At 41.9% G+C, this 22,456-nt stretch overlaps 1 protein-coding gene and 1 non-coding gene across 7 annotated transcripts in view; one reads left to right on the forward strand and one right to left on the reverse strand.

Annotated features, from left to right (window-relative positions):
- The window catches only part of KMT2A (lysine methyltransferase 2A), a 77,842-nt gene that overhangs the window by 27,285 nt on the left and 28,101 nt on the right, over window positions 1–22,456 (forward strand). For 4 of the 6 annotated variants that reach the window (XM_060399733.1, XM_060399735.1, XM_060399737.1 and 1 more), the window contains 16 exons: window positions 1,724–4,377; window positions 5,672–5,849; window positions 6,709–6,943; window positions 8,443–8,507; window positions 9,154–9,531; window positions 9,861–9,934; window positions 10,914–11,045; window positions 12,160–12,273; window positions 15,507–15,653; window positions 16,037–16,132; window positions 16,340–16,460; window positions 18,014–18,136; window positions 18,558–18,742; window positions 21,092–21,265; window positions 21,956–22,066; window positions 22,367–22,440. In XM_060399733.1, coding sequence (XP_060255716.1) covers window positions 1,724–4,377; window positions 5,672–5,849; window positions 6,709–6,943; window positions 8,443–8,507; window positions 9,154–9,531; window positions 9,861–9,934; window positions 10,914–11,045; window positions 12,160–12,273; window positions 15,507–15,653; window positions 16,037–16,132; window positions 16,340–16,460; window positions 18,014–18,136; window positions 18,558–18,742; window positions 21,092–21,265; window positions 21,956–22,066; window positions 22,367–22,440 — 4,861 coding nt within the window. The remainder of the gene's footprint in view (window positions 1–1,723; window positions 4,378–5,671; window positions 5,850–6,708; window positions 6,944–8,442; window positions 8,508–9,153; window positions 9,532–9,860; window positions 9,935–10,913; window positions 11,046–12,159; window positions 12,274–15,506; window positions 15,654–16,036; window positions 16,133–16,339; window positions 16,461–18,013; window positions 18,137–18,557; window positions 18,743–21,091; window positions 21,266–21,955; window positions 22,067–22,366; window positions 22,441–22,456) is intronic. The other 2 variants (XM_060399734.1, XM_060399736.1) reach the window with 1 other exon arrangement.
- On the reverse strand, window positions 17,153–17,287 carry LOC114118626 (small nucleolar RNA SNORA70). Its single transcript, XR_003591862.1, has one exon. It is a non-coding gene; the product is annotated as a small nucleolar RNA SNORA70 (small nucleolar RNA).

The following is a 22,456-nucleotide window of genomic DNA, read 5'->3' on the forward strand; positions in this document are numbered from 1 at the left end:
TTTGTGAGTTCTTTGAGTATATTGTGGATTATGGAAGTTAGCAGCAGAGCTGGACTTTTCTCTGTTGTGCCTTTTTCTACGTGTTCACCAAAAGTTTCTTGTAAAAGATGAATCAAAGAGGTTTTCAGAATTAGTAAAGGCCTGTGAGTGGCCACATTCAGATTTACCAAGATTACAAGGAATCTTGTGATGTACATCTGGGTAGGGTTTAATTTTTTGATTCACAACCCTTGATGGTTTCCTCTTGTTTTTTTTTCCCTTGGCTGTCAGTGTATCTTGAATATTGTCTTTTTTCTTTTTAATTAAAAACCCATCTATATACTTTATTATTTTAAAGAATTGAAGCATAGTTTTTCTGCTGTCCTCTAGTCCATTTTGTTGTAATTTGTTGTTTTTAGTAAATACTGAGAACAGATATGTGAATCCTTAATCTGTTAAGAGAAGTCTCAAGTTAATTGGTGAGGAAAGCATTTATATTTAGAAAGCTCAACAATCAGACCTTTGTTGATTTCTGTTCTGTTAGGAAGCCAGTTCCATAGTCTAAAATGTTCATCATAATGGCATAAATCTCTTCTGGTGCCTGTTAGGGGAAGTTTTAATCTCAGAAGAATGTTGAGTCATATGAAACATTGAAAAGTCATGAGAGAAGAAAAGATGTGACAGACGAGGTGACTCTTATTTATACATTTAGAAAGTACAGACAATGCAAAGAATTTTAGGGAGTTCCCTGGTGGCCTAGTGGTTAGGATTCTGGGCTTTCATTGCTGTGACCAGGGTTCAATTCCTTGTCAGGAAACTGAGATCCCGCAGCAATACCCCCTCCCACCCAAAAGAAAAGAATTTTAGAAAACTGTGGTTTTCTGAAGCCTCTTAATACATAGCAAATTGAGTTGATTAAATGTTGGCAGATTCCTTTTATTTAGAATAGAAGAGATCTGATTTAAATAGTCAGTTTGCTGTTGACGTTAATTATGGTTAAGTCTTTTTTGTAATTTAAGACTGGTTCAAGAGCCTATAGGTAGGGGAGTAGATTAACGGATATCTCATGCCATTTCACTGATTAGTTCACTTGCCACTGAGTTCAGTGATCTTTTTCTGATGTCTCATGAATGAATTTTTTTTTTTTTTTCAGTGAAACTTCCTTAACTTACTTTGGCAAAGCAGATTGAAAATATAGGAAGCTGAGCAGCCTGTAGAAGTTGGTGTATTATTGTAACCTATGGAAGTTGGTATATTATTGATTGGAGAGCACCTTGTTCATATTTATTAAAGCCAAAATTCTGAGTTGGAAAAAAGGGAATGACTTACTATAAATGTGTTCTCAAATGTTACCCTTGATGACTAGAATATGGAAAAGGTCATACAGATTTTTTTTAAACAGATTTTTTTTTTTTAAATTCAGAAAAAAAGCCTTATTCACCTAAAGATGTAAGAAAATTAGTTTCGTATATTAACTGCTCAGTTGAAAACCTCTTTGATTATCTTAGTTTTTCTATCAAAAAAGGAGTTAAGGGTTCTTTTAGGTAGAATGTTATTTACTTGATTTATTTGAGGCTGGTTTTTGGTGAAAAGAAACTTAAGCACAATAAAGATGTTTTATTGACTGATTAAACCCAGATAGAGTTCAGTACAGAATGACTTTTGCTAAATTATCTTCAGTTTAGTTAAAACCTAAACTGCAAAGCTAAATATATGCTCTTCATTGTTTAATTTCTATACACAGTTAAAACTAGTCCTCGAAAGCCTCGCGGGAGACCTAGAAGTGGCTCTGACCGAAATGCAGCTCTCCTCTCAGACCCATCTGTGTTCTCCCCTCTAAATAAATCAGAGACCAAATCTGGAGATAAGATCAAGAAGAGAGATTCTAAAAGTATAGAAAAGAAGAGAGGAAGACCTCCTACCTTCCCTGGAGTAAAACTCAAAATAACACACGGAAAGGACATTTCCGAGTTACCAAAGGGAAACAAAGAAGATAGCCTGAAGAAAATGAAACGCACGCCTTCCGCTACATTTCAGCAAGCCACAAAGATTAAAAAATTAAGAGCAGGTAAACTCTCTCCTCTCAAGTCAAAGTTTAAGACAGGGAAGCTTCAAATAGGAAGGAAGGGGGTACAAATTGTACGCCGGCGAGGACGGCCTCCATCAACAGAAAGGATAAAGACCCCTTCAGGTCTCCTCATTAACTCTGAACTGGAAAAGCCCCAGAAGGTCCGGAAAGACAAGGAAGGAACACCTCCACTCACAAAAGAAGATAAGACAGTAGTCAGACAAAGCCCTCGAAGGATTAAGCCGGTTAGGATTATTCCTTCTTCTAAAAGGACAGATGCAACAATTGCTAAGCAGCTCTTGCAGAGGGCAAAAAAGGGGGCTCAAAAGAAAATCGAGAAAGAAGCAGCTCAGCTGCAAGGAAGAAAGGTGAAGACACAGGTCAAAAACATCCGACAGTTCATCATGCCTGTTGTCAGTGCCATCTCCTCGCGGATCATCAAAACCCCTCGGCGGTTCATAGAGGATGAAGATTATGACCCTCCAATTAAAATTGCCCGACTGGAGTCTACACCGAACAGTAGATTCAGTGCCACATCCTGTGGATCTTCTGAAAAATCAAGTGCAGCATCTCAGCACTCCTCTCAGATGTCTTCAGACTCCTCCCGATCCAGTAGCCCCAGTGTCGATACCTCCACAGATTCTCAGGCCTCTGAGGAGATTCAGGTCCTTCCTGAAGAGCGGAGTGATACCCCCGAAGTCCATACGCCACTGCCTATTTCCCAGTCCCCAGAAAATGACAGTAGTGACCGGAGAAGCAGAAGGTATTCGGTGTCGGAGAGAAGTTTTGGATCCAGAACCACGAAAAAATTATCCAGTCTGCAAAGTGCCCCCCAGCAGCAGACCTCTTCCTCGCCCCCTCCACCCCTGCTGACACCACCGCCCCCTCTGCAGCCAGCCTCCAGTATCTCTGACCACACACCTTGGCTCATGCCTCCAACCATCCCCTTAGCATCACCATTTTTGCCTACTTCCGCCGCTCCCATGCAAGGGAAGCGAAAATCTATTTTGCGGGAACCAACATTTAGGTGGACTTCTCTAAAGCACTCTAGGTCAGAGCCACAGTACTTTTCCTCAGCAAAGTATGCCAAAGAAGGTCTTATTCGCAAACCAATCTTTGATAATTTCCGCCCCCCTCCACTAACTCCTGAGGATGTCGGCTTCGCGTCCGGGTTTTCTACGTCTGGTCCTGCTGCTTCAGCCCGATTGTTTTCACCTCTCCATTCTGGAACAAGGTTCGATATGCACAAAAGGAGCCCGCTTCTGAGAGCTCCGAGGTTTACTCCGAGTGAGGCTCACTCTAGGATATTTGAGTCTGTAACCTTGCCTAGTAATCGAACTTCTGCTGGCACATCTTCTTCAGGAGTATCTAACAGGAAAAGGAAAAGAAAGGTGTTTAGCCCTATTCGATCTGAACCAAGATCTCCTTCTCACTCTATGAGGACAAGAAGTGGAAGGCTTAGCACTTCTGAGCTGTCACCTCTCACCCCACCGTCTTCTGTCTCCTCCTCGTTAAGCATTTCTGTTGGTCCTCTTGCCACTAGTGCCTTAAACCCAACTTTTACTTTTCCTTCTCATTCCCTGACTCAGTCTGGGGAATCTGCAGAGAAAAACCAGAGACCAAGGAAGCAGACTAGTGCTCCAGCAGAGCCATTTTCATCCAGTAGTCCCACTCCTCTCTTCCCTTGGTTCACCCCAGGCTCCCAGACTGAACGAGGGAGGAATAAAGACAAGGCCCCCGAGGAGCTGTCCAAAGAGCGAGATGCTGACAAGAGCGTGGAGAAGGACAAGAGTAGAGAGAGAGACCGGGAGAGAGAAAAGGAGAATAAGCGGGAGTCCAAGAAAGAGAAAAGGAAAAAGGGATCAGAAATTCAGAGCAGCTCGACTTTGTATGCTATGGGTAAAGTTTCCAAAGAGAAGGCTGTTGGTGAAGATGTGGCCGCTTCATCTTCTGCCAAAAAAGCAACCGGGCGGAAGAAGTCTTCATCACTTGATTCTGGGACTGATATTGCTTCTGTGACTCTTGGGGATACGACAGCTGTCAAAACCAAAATACTTATAAAGAAAGGGAGAGGAAATCTGGAAAAAAGCAACTTGGACCTCGGCCCAACTACCCCATCCCTGGAGAAGGAGAAAACCCTCTGCCTTTCCACTCCTTCATCTAGCACTGTTAAACATTCCACTTCCTCCATAGGCTCCATGTTGGCTCAGGCAGACAAGCTTCCAATGACTGACAAGAGGGTTGCCAGCCTCCTAAAAAAGGCCAAAGCCCAGCTCTGCAAGATTGAGAAGAGTAAGAGTCTTAAACAAACTGACCAGCCCAAAGCACAGGTACTCTTTTCCATCTTGCCCGTTAAAATCAACAGTTTCTCAAGCCCCTTCTAGGAGCAGGTTTGAGGCTGTTTCAGTTAATATCCAGTTATGGGAATCAGGAAAAGGTGGTGGCATTTGCAGTGGTCCTTTAAGAACCGATAGGATTTTGATAGGTAGAAAATGATAGAGGAACATTTAAAGAGGAGGAACAGTGTAGGTAGAGACAGAAAAGTATAAAATATATGGGAAGAGCAGGGAATAGCTGGACTGCTTCATGAAGGCAAGTGATGAACTAAGACCTGAAGGTGCGTGGGGCCATATTACATTGAATGCCAAGTTGTTTGTACTTAATGGGTTTGGTGTGATGGAATCTCACTTAATTTTGAAGGTCCATGTCTGCAGTCTAATTGTTTCACTGTTGTTTGCTATAGAAAACAGGGAGGGGGCGGATCTTTTCCCCTGAGTAGTGAGTGACTAGAACAGGAGATGACAGGTGTTTGCAGAGTTCATATGAGAAGCACTTGGCCTCAAGCTGTGGCACAGAAAAGCTGTGCAATTCAGTTAGTTAAGATGATGACAAACAGAGCTTTGTAAAGTGCAGCACTTTTTAAGTTTTTCTACAAAGTGAGCTAGACACTGGCCTTCTATGAGAAAACCTGCCAATCTTTAGATTGTTGTTTAAAATTGCCATCTAGTAGTTGCATGTTTATATTGACATATCAAGGTTAAAATGACCACAAAGTTAGGCTTTAATGTAATTCAGCCTAGTGGCACATTTGCATTTAGTAATTCTGCCATTTGGGAGGTCTTGCAGGAATATGATGAGACTTCTGACACCATTTTGGATGTTTTTGGTTAACCTCCTAGTGATAGGAGCTGCAGCTCCCTAAAATGTGAGACATTTCTGTTTGGAGCTGTGGCCTTTTATGCCTCCGTTTGTAAGTTATTTCCCCCTCCTTCTCTACTGATCAGAGAAACAGTCTGTTGTTAGATAAGCCCTATTTAAACGAGACTGAACTCCTTGATAATACAGACTGGCAGCTTGAATTTTTTTGAGGGGAATTTTAAAGAAGTAGTATAATTGGGAATAGAAGCTTAGTTGATTTCTGTTTTTTTATTTGAATCCCTTTCTGCCAATTTTAGAAGTAGGTGATTTCTATATATTGATATGGCATATCAGCTGGGGATAACTAGAGTTGTATGTGTTGACTCTAGACTATAATAAGTTAATCAACTATACTTTGGCTTCATTCAATTTTGTTTTCAACACAGATGGTTGTTATTGTTTGTTCTGGGCTTGCCTCCTACTCAGGGTCAAGAAAGTGACTCCTCGGAGACCTCTGTGCGAGGACCCCGGATTAAACATGTCTGCAGAAGAGCTGCTGTTGCCCTTGGCCGAAAACGAGCTGTGTTTCCTGATGACATGCCCACCCTGAGTGCCTTACCATGGGAAGAACGAGAAAAGATTTTGTCTTCCATGGGAAATGATGGTAGGTTGGGGATGACCTTGGGTTTGTATGCTGACCATCCTGTGGGTACGCAGTAGGCTCTGCATAGCATTGTATGTTAGGCTGGGCCCCCCAGGAACCAGATGTCAATGGGAGGATTGACCAGGTAAAGATCTTATTAGAGGAAATGCCTGAAATTTGGGGAGGGAGTTAGGAAAGCCTGGGGGAGCTGTCAGCCTGCTCTGTAGGTCTGACCGTAGTAAAGGAGAACGGAAAGGAAGGCCAGGCAGAATCTTCCTGGAGGCCGTGCAGTATGAGACAGCTCGGCAAGGCTGTCAGGGAGCCCTTGGGCAAACACGGACTGTCAGGAGTCTCATGTCTCCTCGGAGCAGGGCCTACCTTAGTGTCGCTGCCATACTCGTCACAGACCGAGGGCAGCCCCTGTGGTGAGTGTGGCCTCTGTACCCCTGGATTTCAGAGTGCCGTAGCTGGGGCCCATGGCCAGTTATGCTCTCCGTGGTTGGAGGTTCTGAGACATATTCTCATGGTTACCATATCGTACCTAAACTCTGGGTGACTGCTCAAGTGAAATTTAGAGGTTAGAGTCTTCAGAAGCCTTCAGTTCATATTCTGGACTTTTGGTCACACTGTATTTTGTTTTTAGTGTTTGGATTTCTGCTACTGTCAAGCTGCAAGTTGTAGGCACTTAGAAACTTTTAAGTAATTACTTAAAACAGGCTCTGAGTGCTGCATATGACTATTATAGTGAATTTCGTTTCTGGTGTTCCAGTTAGAAGGTTTGAATGTGTATACTGACATCAGTAGGTTGTGAGAATCTCCCCTCTGCTCACGGGAAGGAACCAGATACTCCCTCAGAGCTGATGACGCATTCCTTTAACAGACAAGTCATCGATCGCTGGCTCAGAAGATGCTGAACCTCTTGCTCCACCCATCAAACCAATTAAGCCTGTCACCAGAAACAAGGCGCCTCAGGAACCTCCAGTGAAGAAGGGACGGCGGTCCAGGCGGTGCGGGCAGTGTCCCGGCTGCCAGGTGCCTGAGGACTGTGGTGTTTGCACTAACTGCTTGGATAAGCCCAAGTTTGGTGGCCGCAACATAAAGAAGCAGTGCTGCAAGTGAGTTCAGGTCCCCCCGGGGGCTGGCCTTGGCTGCTGGCCTGGCCTGCCGCAGAGAAAACGCATCCCAACACCCGGTGTGCTTGTGCCGAGTCTCTTCGAGTTGCACAATGAGTTGCACAGTTGGACTTTGTGCCGTGCTAGGTTTGGGTCGCGCTTAAATAAGAATACCTTGGGGGCAGTGCTGGGAACCCTCTATATTTGCTCAGGTTAATCAGGTAGCCCTTAGCCACATGGCTGGTTAGCACCTGAAACGTGTTTGGTGTGACTGAGGAACGGCACTTAAAATTTTCATTTAATTTTAAACTTAGCCACGTGTACCTAGAGCTATCCGTGCAGTTCTGATGGGTTACTACTTAAATGCTGACAAATTTAGGCATAGTATTTGTTAGGTCAGCTGAAATTACCTTTATGGCATTCAGGAAATATTGGTGACATAAGTCTTTCTACTCTCAAACTCTCAGAATGTTTTCATGCCTGTGGAAGCCTCTCCCACCATGCACACAGCTTGCAGAATCTTAGTTCCCTGACCAGGAACTGAACCCGGGCCGTGGCAGTGAGAGTGGAAGTCCTAACCACTGGACTGCCAGGGAATTTTCTGGAAGTTTTGATTATTCTCTTTTCCCGCTTTTTTTAGTCAGTTGTAAATGCACTTTCTACTCTCTGGGATAATTTGTTTAAAATGGATCCAGAGGGTTGCATAAACAGAAATTTTGGTGTCTGAATATCTCATCAGGTGCCTGGCACCAGGAATAGATATTATCCATAAATATTTGCTGAATGAATGAATAGCATAAATGATTTATGTAAAATATACTTGGGAAAAATGCTGCATTATTTACTTAAGGTGAGAGTTTCTAGGACAAACTAGGTAGTTCTGGGCTTTGGTTTAGTCTGGCCCTAAGCAAGAATTCTTGTCTTGGTCCCATTAGTGGAAGGAAGTGAGACATTTCACAGATCAACAAAAAAGGTACATGATAGCAAGATAAACTTGCATTAAAATAGGCGTTGCAATGGATTCAGTTCAATTTTAGACTTCAAATTGAGTTTCATTAAGTTGAGGACTGAAATATATATATCCAAGCCCTAAGACAGACCCTGTAGCATTATAGCTGTAGACAAAGGACTTGTTGGGTAGTTTCAGTCCATTTTGTATTCAGATTACTATGAATATTAATCTCATAAGAAAGCAGAACTAATTTGACTATAAGAAATAATGACTGGTCATTTTATGTGGTGCTAGTCAGTACTGGGAAGCAAGACATTTGAGTCCCATTTCAAAAATAAATTGATAATTTCTTCTTTAAATCCTCGAGGTAGGTGGAATTGCTGATCAAAGGATTCAGAGACTTGGATTTAATCTAAATAATGAGCAGTGCTTTTTTCAACTCCCAAAATGACCCTGAATAAAGTTTAACTGATTCTTGCCCTCAAATTAACACTTGTTTCAGTTGCTTTTCCTAAATGAAGTTTGCTTATGGTATTCCTTGTTATTCTAGGATGCGAAAATGTCAGAATCTACAATGGATGCCTTCCAAAGCCTACCTTCAGAAGCAAGCAAAAGGTAGTGTTATAAAAAGATCGTTTCTAAAATGCTTCCTGCTTTAATGTCATGTAGTTGTGTACACCTAGTGTAAAGAGAACACGAGATTCTTTTCAAGAACTGCTCTTTCAAGAACAACCCAGGATGGTTGTTGAAGCTGGGTGATAGGTACATGGATGTTCATTTTACTGTTGCTTGGAATATGTTTGAAAATTTCCTTAATAAAAATTTTTTTAAAAATCATATAAAATTACATTATGTTTCATTTCCTCAAAATAATAAAAGTATACCGATTTGACTTACCTACTTGGCATTAACTTTCTTGAGCCTTTCAGGGTCAATGTTAGCTGTAGGAAACTCAGACTAAGATTGTTACATTCCTATACTTACATTTTATTTATTTATTTTTATCTTTCATTATTTATTTAAATAATGCTGGGGCTTCATTGTGGTGCTTGAGCTAGAGAATTCTAGAGCCTACATCACAAGGACTTCTCCGGTTGCAGCGTGTGGGCTTAGTTGTGGCATGTGGAATCTTAGGATCAAACCAAGCCCCCTGCATTGGTAGTGGAGTCTTATCCACTGGACTGCCAGGGAAGTCCTTTTAATTATATTTTCAATAGACTTTCCTCATGTGAAAAATCTTGCTTTCTGCACCCCCCTCCAGCTGTGAAAAAGAAAGAGAAGAAATCTAAGACCAGTGAAAAGAAGGAGAGCAAAGAGAGCAGCGTTGTGAAGAACTCGGTGGACTCCAGTCAGAAATCTACCCCATCGGCAAGAGAGGATCCTGCCCCTAAGAAAAGCAACAGTGACCCTCCTCCCCGCAAATCCGTGGAGGACAAGAGTGAGGAAGGGAACACCGCGACCCCAGGACCTGAGGCCAAGCACGTGGCCACGCCCACTTCCAGGAAGTCCAGCAAGCAGGTCTCCCAGCCAGCACCAGCCATCCCCCCACAACCCCCCAGCGCAGCACCACCGAGAAAAGAAGTTCCCAAGACTACTCCCAGTGAGCCCAAGAAAAAGCCACCTCCACCTCCAGAGTCAGGTGAGTGAGGACAGCAGATGGAGCAACCAGCACAGGACACTGGAGTCTTAAACAGCATCTGGAAACCTGAAATGTCTGTTTTTAAGTCTTTGGTACAGGAAAATTAGCTCTCTTCTAACTGTTAAATAATAATAAAAGATAAGAGCGAAAACCAGTCAAGTTGGACATACTGTGTTAATTTCCTATTTAAAGCCTAGAGTTTAAATAGTTTTTTGTTTTCTCTAATGCCCCCTTCCTCACAGGGCCATCAGTCCTAGAGTCATCATTGCTGTTTAGCATTAACTGAATGTTGAGTGCCATCTGACTGCAGTTTATTTTGAATCCTTTAGGTCCAGAGCAAAGCAAGCAGAAAAAAGTGGCTCCTCGCCCAAATATTCCTGTAAAACAAAAGCCAAAAGAAAAGGTGAGGAGAGATTTGTCTTCTCTGCTATTTCTCAAGCATGGGTTCTGTGCTGTAGGAAGGTGGCCCAGTCTTGAACCATTACAGGATTGAGTGATATTGCATTTTTGCTTCTATGTAGATGGCAGTGGAGTTTCTTAAAATCAGCGTACTTACTTCAGGTTTAAGCTTTAGCTCCCTTTTTTTCCCCCTGGTTGTTTTCCCCTTCTTCGTAACCCCACATGCTTATGTGTACATTACAGGCTGCTTAGTATAATTTTTTTCCCCCTCAACATCCTTTAGCAGTATTTGACTATAACAATCACCGTTCTCTGTGTCCACTATTTTTATTATGTGGAGACAGGTCTTTAAGAATCTTCTGATTCTTTCTGTGCCCCCATAATGGTGTGCATGCACGTCTAGGCCAATGCTTTGGAGCACATCAGCAGTGCTGAAAAGAGAGGCAAATGCCAAGTTCTTATTAAGTTGTGCTCCAGAGTCATTGTCTGTTTATAACTGTGATGATGAAGCGTGGTCCTGCTATAAATTTGAAATCACTGATGATCACAGAGCTGGGAAAATTGTCTTGAATCTGATAGGCAGGTTACACAGATGTGGAGCGATCAGCTCCAGATTTGATGTGTGCAACTCCCAAGATCTAGAACAGTGGCAGAATAACCTGCTCCCTTCTCATCAGCGTGGCTTCATTGTACTGACAGCCTCAGCAGGCATCATGGACCACAAGGAAGCAAGATGAAGATGCATGAGAGCAAAAATCTTGGCTTGTTTTTTCCAGGGATATAGTACATACTTGCCAATAAAATGCCTCAGTGGGGGGTTGAGGGGGCACTGAAGATTGCTTCTCTGTCTGTATAGGATACTTACATGGGAAGCATGTTTTCCAGAACTAGTAGTACGGTTTGTTGTTTATGTTATTATCTGTTGTGAGAGTGAAGGCAAGCCGGATGTGGATTTGTTTTTTATCCATCTTCTGTCCCCGCAGGAGAAACCACCTCCAGTCAATAAGCAGGAAAATGCAGGCACTTTGAACATCCTCAGCACTCTCTCCAATGGAAATAGCTCCAAGCAGAAAGTTCCAGCAGATGGCGTCCACAGGATCAGAGTGGACTTTAAGGTAAAAGTGCTCAGTGACCACAGAGTGTATTGAGTATTATGGACTTTATGCGTTTATTTAAAGTTTTTTTTTACTTTTGGCTGTCTTTATTGCTGCACGCAGGCTTTCTCTAGTTGGCGGAGAGTGGGGCTACTCTCTAGTTGTGGTACAAGGGCCTCTCACTGTGGTGGCTTCTCTTGTGGAGCACAGGCTCTAGGCGCCAGGCTTCAGAGGTTGTGGCACAGGGGCTCATTGGTTGTGACTTACGGGCCCTAGAGTATCTAGGCTTCAGTATCTGTGAGGCATGGGCTTCATTCCTCTGTGGCATGTGGAATTTCCCCGAACCAAAGATCGAATCCATGTCCCCTTCATTGGTAGGCACAAGCTTAACTACCCTGCCACCAGGGGAAGTCCAAGAGTTGTGGACTTTAAATCAAGAAAATGATGTTACCTGGAGAAGGAAATGGCAACCCACTCCAGTATTCTTGCCGGGGAAATCCCATGGACAGAGGAGCCTGGTGGGCTACAGTACATGGGGTCGCAAAGAGTTGGGCTCCACTCAGGTACTAAACAACAACAGCAGAACAGTTTAGGAGGTGAGAGTGTAGTGTTAGACAAACGAGTTAAAAAAAGAAAATGATGTTACCAAAGGCATTGAAAAAGAAGAAATCCTTGCCAGGGGCAGTAGGGGTGGGTGAAGAGCTGCCATTAATAGATGGGTTCAAGTGTGTAAGAGCTCTGGTCACTTGCTACCAGGTCAGTCTGTGAACTGACTAGAGGACAGAGGCATGGAGACAGCCCTGCCCATCTTGAGCTCTAAAGTGCATTTCGATGAGAATCATGTCTGAGGAAGTGATTGTTTCACGTAGAAATTATCAAACCATGATGATCACTTGAATCAGCCAAACTCTAAGGGAAATCCAGTCCCAGTAAATTTTTGCACTGTGGTTAACAGGTGAGCCTTTTAAGAGATTGTGTTTGAGATTTAAAGTTTTCAAAGCAGCAGTTTTGAACTCATTGGAATGAAGTATTCTTGACATTCTGGTGTCCCTCTGTTTTTCTGCTTGTCATTCTTATTTTCCAGGTAGTGTTGTGTCATATGGCTCTTGTAAATGATCTTTTTCTCTCTCCACAGGAGGATTGTGAAGCAGAAAATGTGTGGGAGATGGGAGGCTTAGGAATCTTGACCTCTGTCCCTATAACACCCAGGGTAGTTTGCTTTCTCTGTGCCAGTAGTGGGCATGTAGAGGTAAGACCTCCTGCTTCTTGGTACCCCAGACAGTATGAGAAATTATTTTGCTGTGATGAAAGAAATCATTATATTCTGTTTCGTTGGTTTATAGCAGGCACTATACCCTGTTTAAACCAGCAATTGAAATGTTTTTGTTTTTTAGAAATTTCAGGAAGGAGTCTGCTTTTTGTTAGAGAAGCAGTTATTGAGTGTGAAAAGTTTCAACAGTTTCATTTCTTATAATAGAGTTCTGATTTTTCTTCTAGGTATCCAAACAAATGATAAATGCTTTTCTAGAAAAAGAATTGCTGTTGGTAATCGTTTTATAGTTTTGAATAGCAAAACTACCTTGTCTGTAAAGAGCTCTCAGCAATTAATAAGAAAAAGGAATAACACCCAGTTTTTAAAAATAGTCTAAAGACAGGAATATATAATTCACAAAATGAGAAGTGAAAACATGGTGTGCGGGGAATGTCAAACTTTCCTATTACCATACACTGTAAATTAAAACACGATAAAAAGGATCAAATGTAAGTGGAGACTTCCTGTTTCTGAAAATCTAGTTAGAATCTTTCTGAGAAGATTGTTTGGAAATATGTATTTATCTTTAAAATGGGTATACCCTCTAACCCAGCACTTGCACTCCAGGCATTTATTTATCTTGAGGATATAATTAGGTAACCCGGCAAATATGTATAGGTATGTATATATGTGTTTCTATATGTATACATGTTTGTCTGTACATATGATAAACAGAACGGTTTATTTCAGTATTTATGCTAATGAAAAACTGGAGACAACTCCAGAAGTTATCAGTAAGGGGCTGCTACCTTGGTTAAAATAATTGTAAGACATGTATATAATGGCAAATATGAAGTCCTTAAGATAATATAGGTTCATATTGACATGGAAAGATATCCATGACACATCACTGAGTTAAAAGAGCAGGTCACAGAATAGTATGTAAAGCACAACCCCATTTTGGTTTGGAAAAATGTTTTTGAAATATATCCATAGGAAAAATTCTGAACGATTTACACCAAAATCTTAGGCATGTAGTCAGACTATTGGTGACTTTTGTTCTTTTCTTTATTTTTTTGAGTGTTTTCGCAGTGAGTATTTGCCACCTGTACAATAAAGGAGAAAAAGATAGCACAGTTCTAAATAGGAAAGAGTAGTATTTTTATTCATGTAATTCTCAATTCCTGAATACCTCCTTAGCTTATTATCTCAAATGTATTCTGAGGTCATAAAACCCAAAGCCAAGTTGTAATCCAGATGTTAAACAATCACTGGCTAAGAGATTCAGTCCTGCCCACTTGCTATTTTAAACAACGCATTAGCAATATTACAAATTATTGCCTGCTATTCATTCTTTGGGCTTCCCTGGTGGCTCAGATGGTCAGGAATCTGCCTGCAATACAGGAGACCTGGGTTCGATCCCTGGGTTGGGAATATCTCCTGGAGAAGGGCATGGCGACTCACTCTAGTATTCTTGCCTGGAGAATCCGCATGGACAGAGGAGCCTGGCAGGCTCTAGTGCATGAGACTGCAAAGAGTCCGACATGACTGAGTGACTAAGCACAGCACAGCACATTCATTCTTTGCTTCCCCGTGGCTCAGTGGTAAAGAATCTGACTGCCAATGCAAGAGATGCAGGTTTAATCCCTGTTCCGGGAAGATCCCCTGGAGAAGGAAGTGGCAACCTGCCTCCAGTATTCTTATTTGGAAAACCCTATGGACAGAGGATCCTGGCAGGCTACAGTCCGTGGGGTCACAAAAGAGTCAGACACAACTCAGCGACTGAATAACATCAATTCATTCTTTAAGGAAATATTTTCTTAGTGCCTGTTACAACAATATATTGTTCTAAGTGCTGAGGTTGCTTTAGGTAGCACTGAAACTAAGACTGTTCAGTCTGAAAGTGCCAGGCATCTACTGTAGCTCTTTTCCTGCTTAATCTAAGGCTTTACATACACACACATGCTCCCCACAGGAATAACTTACTTTTGTAACACCAGTACTTCAGCTTCTGTGTTAAAACAGGTTGCTTTTTTTCCCAGAGTATAATTGCTCCAATTTAAATTGTATAGCTGTGCATAGCAGTCCCACAGGATTCCTAAAAACTGAATTAGCAAATGAACAGCCCACTGCCCACACTGCACTCCTAAAGCACAACCAGTGATTGGTGAACTCTCCCACCATGGAAACCTTTTCTATTGACATGATTTCGGATTTACAGAAAAGCTGCAAGAGTGGTACAAAGAATTTCCATATACCCTCTACCTGGATTCTCCAAACATTAATATTTTTAGTTTACCTTATCCTTTTCTCTTTGTATATGTATTTTACAGAATAAGAAATAAAATATGCATGTTTTACATGTAGACATTTTTGCTTAAATTTGAGAGCAAGTTGCAGACATATGCCCTTTTAAAAACCTCTAAATATTACACGGTGTATTTCCAAGGACATCCTCTTATATAATCACAGAATAATTATCAAAATCAAGAAATTAACATTGGCATATTACAGTTATCTAAATAGACTTTATAGTTTTGACCCACTAATTCTTTTATGGCAAAAGAAAATTATGAGTCACCCTCATTTGAATTTTTGAAAATCCCTGTTTCAGAATGAGAATAACATGTTTCTAAAATAAGAGATGGGAAGGACAAACCAGAACTTACAGTTGTTTAGAAGGTTGTAGAAAACCTTTAAAACCCTATTTCCCCATACCACAGGCTTTTACATTGCCTTAGTGCTTTATTGATAACTTCTTTTATGATACTTAGCACAGTCTATTAAATTTTTAGATTACATATCTATTTAATTATTCTATTTTATTTAAGAATATTTATTTATTTAGCTGCACCGGGTGTTAGTTACAGCATGCAGGATTTTTTAGTTGTGGCATGTGAACGAACTCTTAGTTGCGGCATGTGGGATCTAGTTCCCTGACCAAGGATGGAACCTGGGCCCCCTGCCTTGCAAGTGCAGAGTCTTAGCCACTGGACCGCCGGGGAAGTCCCCACTTAGTTATTTTATAATTTTATTATTACTGCTTTAGTCGTCTGAAACTCCTGCAGTTCCCAGTATTCTGCTTTTGTTTTAACATAATCACTGCTTAGTGAACATATTGAATAAAAAGTATATACTACTGGACTTCTAAAGGTCAAAATAAGCAGGTAGGATTTGGTTGATATTTCTGCATGATATTTGATGACCTCTGTGCTCCTGTCTTACCCTAGTTTGTGTATTGCCAAGTCTGTTGTGAGCCCTTCCACAAGTTCTGTTTGGAGGAGAACGAGCGCCCTCTGGAGGACCAGCTGGAAAACTGGTGTTGTCGCCGCTGCAAGTTCTGTCATGTTTGTGGGAGGCAGCATCAGGCTACAAAGGTACAAATATCTGTCAGGGCGTCACGTAGCGTATTACCCTCTATCTTCATTTCTGCCTTTTAATTTAGAATTTTGTATCTATATTTTTTCTCTGTTGGCTTAGTCTGGTTTGACTATTTAACCCAGTGTAATCAGTTGCCATCAATACAGCAGAAAATGTGGTATTGGATAAAATCCTCAAACCTGCTTCATCAAAATGTTTATCACTGAGTACCTTTGGCAGGAAATGAATCCCTATGCCTTGAGAGTAATTTATGAGGAAGTTTAAACTGTTAGAGTGATATGCTAGATTTACCTGAGAAGGATGAAATGGGGTACTAAGTGGCAGGTGGTCACTGGAGGTGAGATGACATCCACTGTTTTGCTCTCTTATTTTCCTACAGCAGCTGCTGGAGTGTAACAAGTGCCGAAACAGCTATCACCCTGAGTGCCTGGGACCAAATTACCCCACCAAACCCACAAAGAAAAAGAAGGTCTGGGTGAGTACACACAGTGTGGACTCTTAAGGACCGTCTTGGGGCTGGGCTGTGGGGCTTGCACCAGTTGTCAGAGGAATATCCTGCTTGAGGGAAGAGGAGCCGTTCTAGTCGGGAAGCCAGCTCTGGAAACGGATTTCTTTAAGATCTTCTTAAATAAGAAGAGGTATTAAAAATAAGAAGTTCGAATTGACTTTCCATCTCTTCCAGATCTGTACCAAGTGTGTTCGCTGCAAGAGCTGTGGATCCACGACTCCCGGCAAAGGGTGGGATGCACAGTGGTCTCACGATTTCTCACTGTGCCATGATTGTGCCAAACTTTTTGCTAAAGGTAACTCAGAAAAGCTAGCTTTGTCAACTTTTAGAGGTTGTTCTTAGTGTTCGGGGGGTGAGGTGGACACTGCAGTGGAAGGACCATTCTTGTCAAGGATGCCATTTAGACACATTTCCTGAGTTCCTGGTCTTGCTCTTTTCTTTACACACGGAATTGTAGCAACTAGAAAGGTTTTCTTATCTTTCAGGGCGTGAATTAAGGAGATTTTTTTTTTGACAGGAAAGTTGGATTTATTGGTGGGCATGAGTAAGGATGGGACACCACCAAGGCTGTCATGCATGTGAGACTCGCCATTTATCCAAGGGGCCACAATTAGGGATATATTTGATCTCTCCCCCGCCCCCAACGCACCCCACAGCCATCTGGGATAAGCTGCTTTTGAGGAAGAAGAGCCATTCAGTAGAGAAACAGAAAAACATTTGAAACCATGCTTTCAAATTCATCCCTGAAACACTTAATAAGTCCCTGCTTCTTAGAGATGTGGCTCTTCTGGCAGCCGGGGAACTTGAACTTGGCCCTGCAGAGGGCCTCAATCACAGGCTCCTTGTTCTGCAGCTTGGTGCAGATGGACATTATAATTGGCCAATGTGGACCCTGGGCACTGTGCCTTGGGGCTCTCCAGAGGCTCCTGATACAGTTGTCCGGAGCATGGATTGGGAACATGCCAGTCATGAAGGTCCACTGGAAAGGGCTGTCTCTAAGATCCTTTAGGGCAACCTGTATGGGTAACAGACTGCCTACACAACCAAGGACGCTGCTGTGTGCAACCACTGCACACTGGGCCCCCATGGGGAGAAGAGCACAGTCTGCTTAATTGGCTGCAAAGGGGACTGTTTATAGTAACTCACCACAAAGAAATGCTGTAAAGCATTACTTCCCAAAGTGAGGTAAATGTACATTTGATTGTTTCAGAAGTGATTGTAGGTGATACTGAGTCCAGGATTTTAACAGTTGTGTTAGAAAAAGATTATAGCCAATACATTAAACTGACTTAGGATAATAATGATATAAAGTTCACTATTGAAGTTACTTAAATTAAGCAAATCAACATTGTATGTTAAGTAAAAAATAATAGGTGATACACAGATAAACTGATGAAGATTGTATACTTTTCCGAATTTTAGGAAGCACTGCTCTAAACTCTAGTGTAAAAGCACGAGGAATAAGGGAGAAGTATAAATTGTGTCTTTTACTCCCATTACCTTCTCCTCTTTTTTAAAAAATTTAAACATTTCTTTGGAATGTTTAAGAGAGAAAGTTCTGTCTTCCATTCTTTTTCTGTTCTGTTATCTATAAAAGCTACCTTGTGACCTTTAAAAATGGGTCTAAAGAAGAGAACTAGTGGAATATTCTGTGAGCTCAGAATAATCCTGACGCTTTACACACGTGTGAACATTTCATGGTAGATGCAGGCTGGCATTTGTAAGTAGTTTCAGAAGCAGACTGTGGTGGCTTACATTTTAGATCAGATTGGCCATATGTTAGTCAAGGGCGTTAGAGGCATTGGTGTGTGAACCAAAGCCCTGCTGAAAACTGTGCTTTGCTTTCAGGAAACTTCTGCCCTCTCTGTGATAAGTGTTATGATGATGATGACTATGAGAGTAAGATGATGCAATGTGGGAAATGTGATCGATGGGTCCATTCCAAATGTGAGAATCTTTCAGGTACAGAAGGTTGGAGTCTTTTTATTACCATTTCCTTCTTTCTTGGTACACTGCGCTAGTAGCCCCAAAGTACCATAGACATAACATTACAGTAGTGGTGTTAACTTGAAGTCTTTTAAGTTTATTTTTTGGTCTCTAAAACAAGATCATTATATTACATTGTGCTCGTTTACCTTGAACACATTCTTGAAAATACTTAAACGTTGTCCTTTGTGGATACCATAACCTGTTGGCTCTCCAGTAGCTGAATCCTGAGTTAGTGGTAATACTGTCCCTTTGGAGATCAGTATGTATGAGTTCTTAGGGGGTGTGAGAGACTTAATAACGTTTCTAACATATAGCCCGATGTTAAGTTCAGTGGAATAACTTCCTCTTTTCCCTCTCTTCCACTCTGAGAGCACCTTGTGACTGTAGGTTTTTGTCTCCCCAGATGAGATGTATGAGATTTTGTCTAATCTGCCAGAGAGTGTGGCCTACACGTGTGTGAACTGCACAGAGCGGCACCCTGCGGAGTGGCGACTGGCCCTTGAGAAAGAGCTCCAGATCTCGCTGAAACAAGTACTGACAGCCTTGTTGAACTCTCGGACCACCAGCCACCTGCTGCGCTACCGACAGGTAGGCCCAGCTGTCATTCTGTATCCTGAGAACTTGTTCTTTGGTCTTTCTTACCTCATCGTGGAATGTGTTGGTTTTTGTGCCTGTGTGCTTCTTAATTTGTTTTCGTTTGCTTCATTCTTCATTTAGATTTGTAGAGTTCCTTGTTTTGGCCTTAGGCCAGTAAGAAAAACTTCAGCACCAAGAGTGAAATGCTTCTCTGGGGTAAAAGGAAGAAAGGGGCCACGTCTCTTTCAGAAGTCTTGCTGTTGTAATACGAAATCTGAACTTTGTATTCTGAAGGCTATGGGGAGTCAATGAAGGACTTCACTCAAAAGAGTAACCTGATGAGAATTACTTTTTCAGTTCAGTTCAGTTCAATTAAGTTGCTCAGTCATTACTGACTCTCTGTGACACCATACACTGCAGCACGCCAGGCCTCCTCGTCCATCACCAACTCCCGGAATTCACTCAAACTCATGTCTGTTGAGTCAGTGATGGCCATCCAACCATCTCATCCTCTATCGCCCCTTTCTCCTGCCTTCAGTCTTGCCCAGCATCAGGGTCTTTTCAGATGAGTCAGTTCTTTGCATGAGGTGGCCGAAGTATTGGAGTTTCCAGCTTCAGCATCAGTCCTTCCAATGAATATTCAGGACTGATTTCCTTTGGGATGGACTGGTTGGATCTCATTGCAGTCCAAGGGACTCTCAAGAGTCTTCTCCAACACCACAGTTCAAAAGCATCATTTCTTCAGTGCTCAGCTTTCTTTATAGTCCAACTCTCACATCCATACATAACTACTGGAAAAACCATAGCTTTGACTAGATGGACTTTTGTTGGCAAAGTAATGTCTCTGCTTTTTAATATGCTGTCTAGGTTGCTTTTTAGGGGAGAAAAAAAAAACCTGTAACAATGACTTGAGTGAGACGGAAGATTGGTGAGGACTGAGCCTAGAGGTGGGAGCCATGGTTGGAAGGCAAGATATAGTGCTTTAGGTTAGAGGGAGCAGGGTGGTGGCCTGATCTACGAGGGTGGTAGTGGGGCCAGAGGCCCTGGACAGTTCCAGGTCTCCTCAGGACACAATTTGAAAATCAGTACGTTTTGTCCATTCAAGTCATGAATTATACATAAATTTGTCATTGGGAACACAGGTATAATGTTGGAAGAACCACATAGCTAACTTTAACTCAGAGCTAAGCCGCTGCTCTCTCTTTCTTAAAAATAATTTTATGTATTTATTTATTGTTGACTCTGCTAGGTCTTTACTGCTTCATGGGCTTTTCTGTGATTGTAGCAAACGGGCTGCTCACTAGTTGCAATGCACAGGCCTCTCATTGAATTGGCTTCTCTTATGGTGGCGCACGGGCTCTGCCTCTAAGCGGGCAGGTTTCGGTAGCTGCAGCACGTGGGCTCAGTAGTCGTGGCTTTCCATTCTAGAACGCAGGCTCAGTAGTTGCGCATAGGCTTAGTTGCTGCATGGCGTGTAGGATCTTCCCAGTCCATGGATTGAACCCGTGTCTCCTGCATTGGCAGGTGGATTCTTTACCACCAAGCCACCAGGGAAATCCTGCTTTATCTTTTAATAAAGTCTATTTTTTAAATAGGAAGTTAGTTGCTGTCTTACTCAAAAGGAATTAGACGGTTTCTGTTTCTTCATACTAGGTTGGGAGTTACCAAGCAAAGCCCCTACGTTAGCCTAGCCAAGCTATTAGATAGCTGGCTCATTTTAACTTTCCTTTTCTATTGTTTGAGAAATCTCTGATTACTTTCAAGTTCTTTGGGTTTTTATAATATGCATCATCCAGTTGGTGTTCAACTGCTAAATCGTGTCTGACTCTTTGCCACCCCATGGACTGCAGCATACCTGGCTTCTCTGTCCTTCACTGTCTCCTGGAGTTTGCTCAAATTCATGTCCATTGAGTCAGTGGATGCTATCTAACCATCTTGCCCTCCGCCACCTCCTTCTCCTTTGGCCTTCAATCTCCCAGAGTCAGGGTCTTTTCCGATGAGTCAACTTTTCACATCAGGTGGCCAAAGTATTCGAGCTTCAGCATCAGTCCTCCAATGAATATTCAGGGTTGATTCCTTTAGGATTGACTGGTTTGATCTCCTTGCTGTCTGAGGGACTTTGAAGAGTCTTACCCAGCGCCACAAGTCAAAAGCATCAGTTCTTCGGTGCTCACCCTTCTTTGTGGTTCACCTCTCAGATCCGTACATGAATACTGGAAAAACCATAGCTTTGACTATACGGACCTTTGTCAGCAAAGTATGTCTTTGCTTTCCCAGTCTCTATTCATTTTTAAAATAGAATTTCCATGGGTATACCTCATTTTCAGTGTTAGATAAAATAAACATATTTCCTGACAACAGGCTGCCAAACCTCCGGACTTAAATCCTGAGACAGAGGAGAGTATACCTTCCCGTAGCTCCCCAGAAGGACCTGATCCACCAGTGCTCACTGAGGTCAGCAAACAGGAAGATCAACAGCCTTTAGATCTGGAAGGAGTCAAGAGGAAAATGGACCAAGGGAACTACACATCTGTGGTATGTCTTTACAGCAAACTACCCAAATTTCCAGTGCCAGTTTAGCTTCCTTGAGTCTTTCTAGAGGTAAGGCTGGATGTTAGCACTAAAAGACAATTTATTAGCATTAAAAAATAAAAATACCTGTGTTTTTTAGTTCTGTGTTTTGGAAGATGGGTTATGATAGAGAGGATATTGTCTTTTTATTTGACTTTCATCTGAGTTCTTTTAAAGTTATTTTTATAAAAAAAACTGTTTATGCAGAAATGCTAATGTGGAGGTAATGGGTTTGCCTCTTGTGAGATACACCTGAATAATGTGTCTTTTTACACTGGATGTTTATTTGAAGATAGAAGTCTTTTAATTTTATGGTTTAAAGAATGTGTAGGAAATGATCGTCTGTTGTCTCATATCCATCATTCATTTGTTTATTCATTTCTGTCTAAGTGAAAAATCATGGCCCAGTGTGGATAACTTACCATTATACAGCTGACTTATTTGCATTCTTGCCTTAGTCTGGCATCTCCTGATTGCTGCAAGCTAACTATGAACTAAATCCCAGAGGCCTCCACTAAAGAGAAATGATACCATATTAAATTAGGGTGTCCGTTTTCTGTTGGATCTCTTTGCTGGATGAGTTAGGAGGGAAAAGGAAGTGATTCTGAGAGCACACTATTCTGTGAATAATTAATACTTTGTTTTTGTATACAGTTGGAGTTCAGCGACGATATCGTGAAGATCATTCAAGCAGCCATTAATTCAGATGGAGGGCAGCCAGAGATTAAAAAAGCCAACAGCATGGTCAAGTCCTTCTTTATTCGGGTGAATGATGTTAATAGTTCATGTCTTTGATACTTAATCTGTGAATTGTTACCCCAGGAACAGAACAGACTTGTTCTTGTCTGTGTTTTGCTTTGCCATGTGTATAAATTATTTTGGTTTAATTAGTTCCTCTGATTTTTTGGGAGGAGATTGGTGAGGTCCCAGAGAGGATGGACTTTATCTTGGTGTGGCCTGAAATCATCCTTATATCAACAGAGAAGCTGGTGTGAAGTTGTTAGTTTTTACGTGCTTTCCAAATGAATGGTCACATGCTTACATTTTGTTTTATTTCTCTGTTAGCAAATGGAACGTGTTTTTCCATGGTTCAGTGTCAAAAAGTCCAGATTTTGGGAGCCGAATAAAGTATCAAGCAAGTGAGTAAATTCAGTT

The sequence above is a fragment of the Ovis aries genome, chromosome 15 (genome assembly GCF_016772045.2).
Source record: "Ovis aries strain OAR_USU_Benz2616 breed Rambouillet chromosome 15, ARS-UI_Ramb_v3.0, whole genome shotgun sequence".
Classification (NCBI taxonomy): domain Eukaryota; kingdom Metazoa; phylum Chordata; class Mammalia; order Artiodactyla; family Bovidae; genus Ovis; species Ovis aries.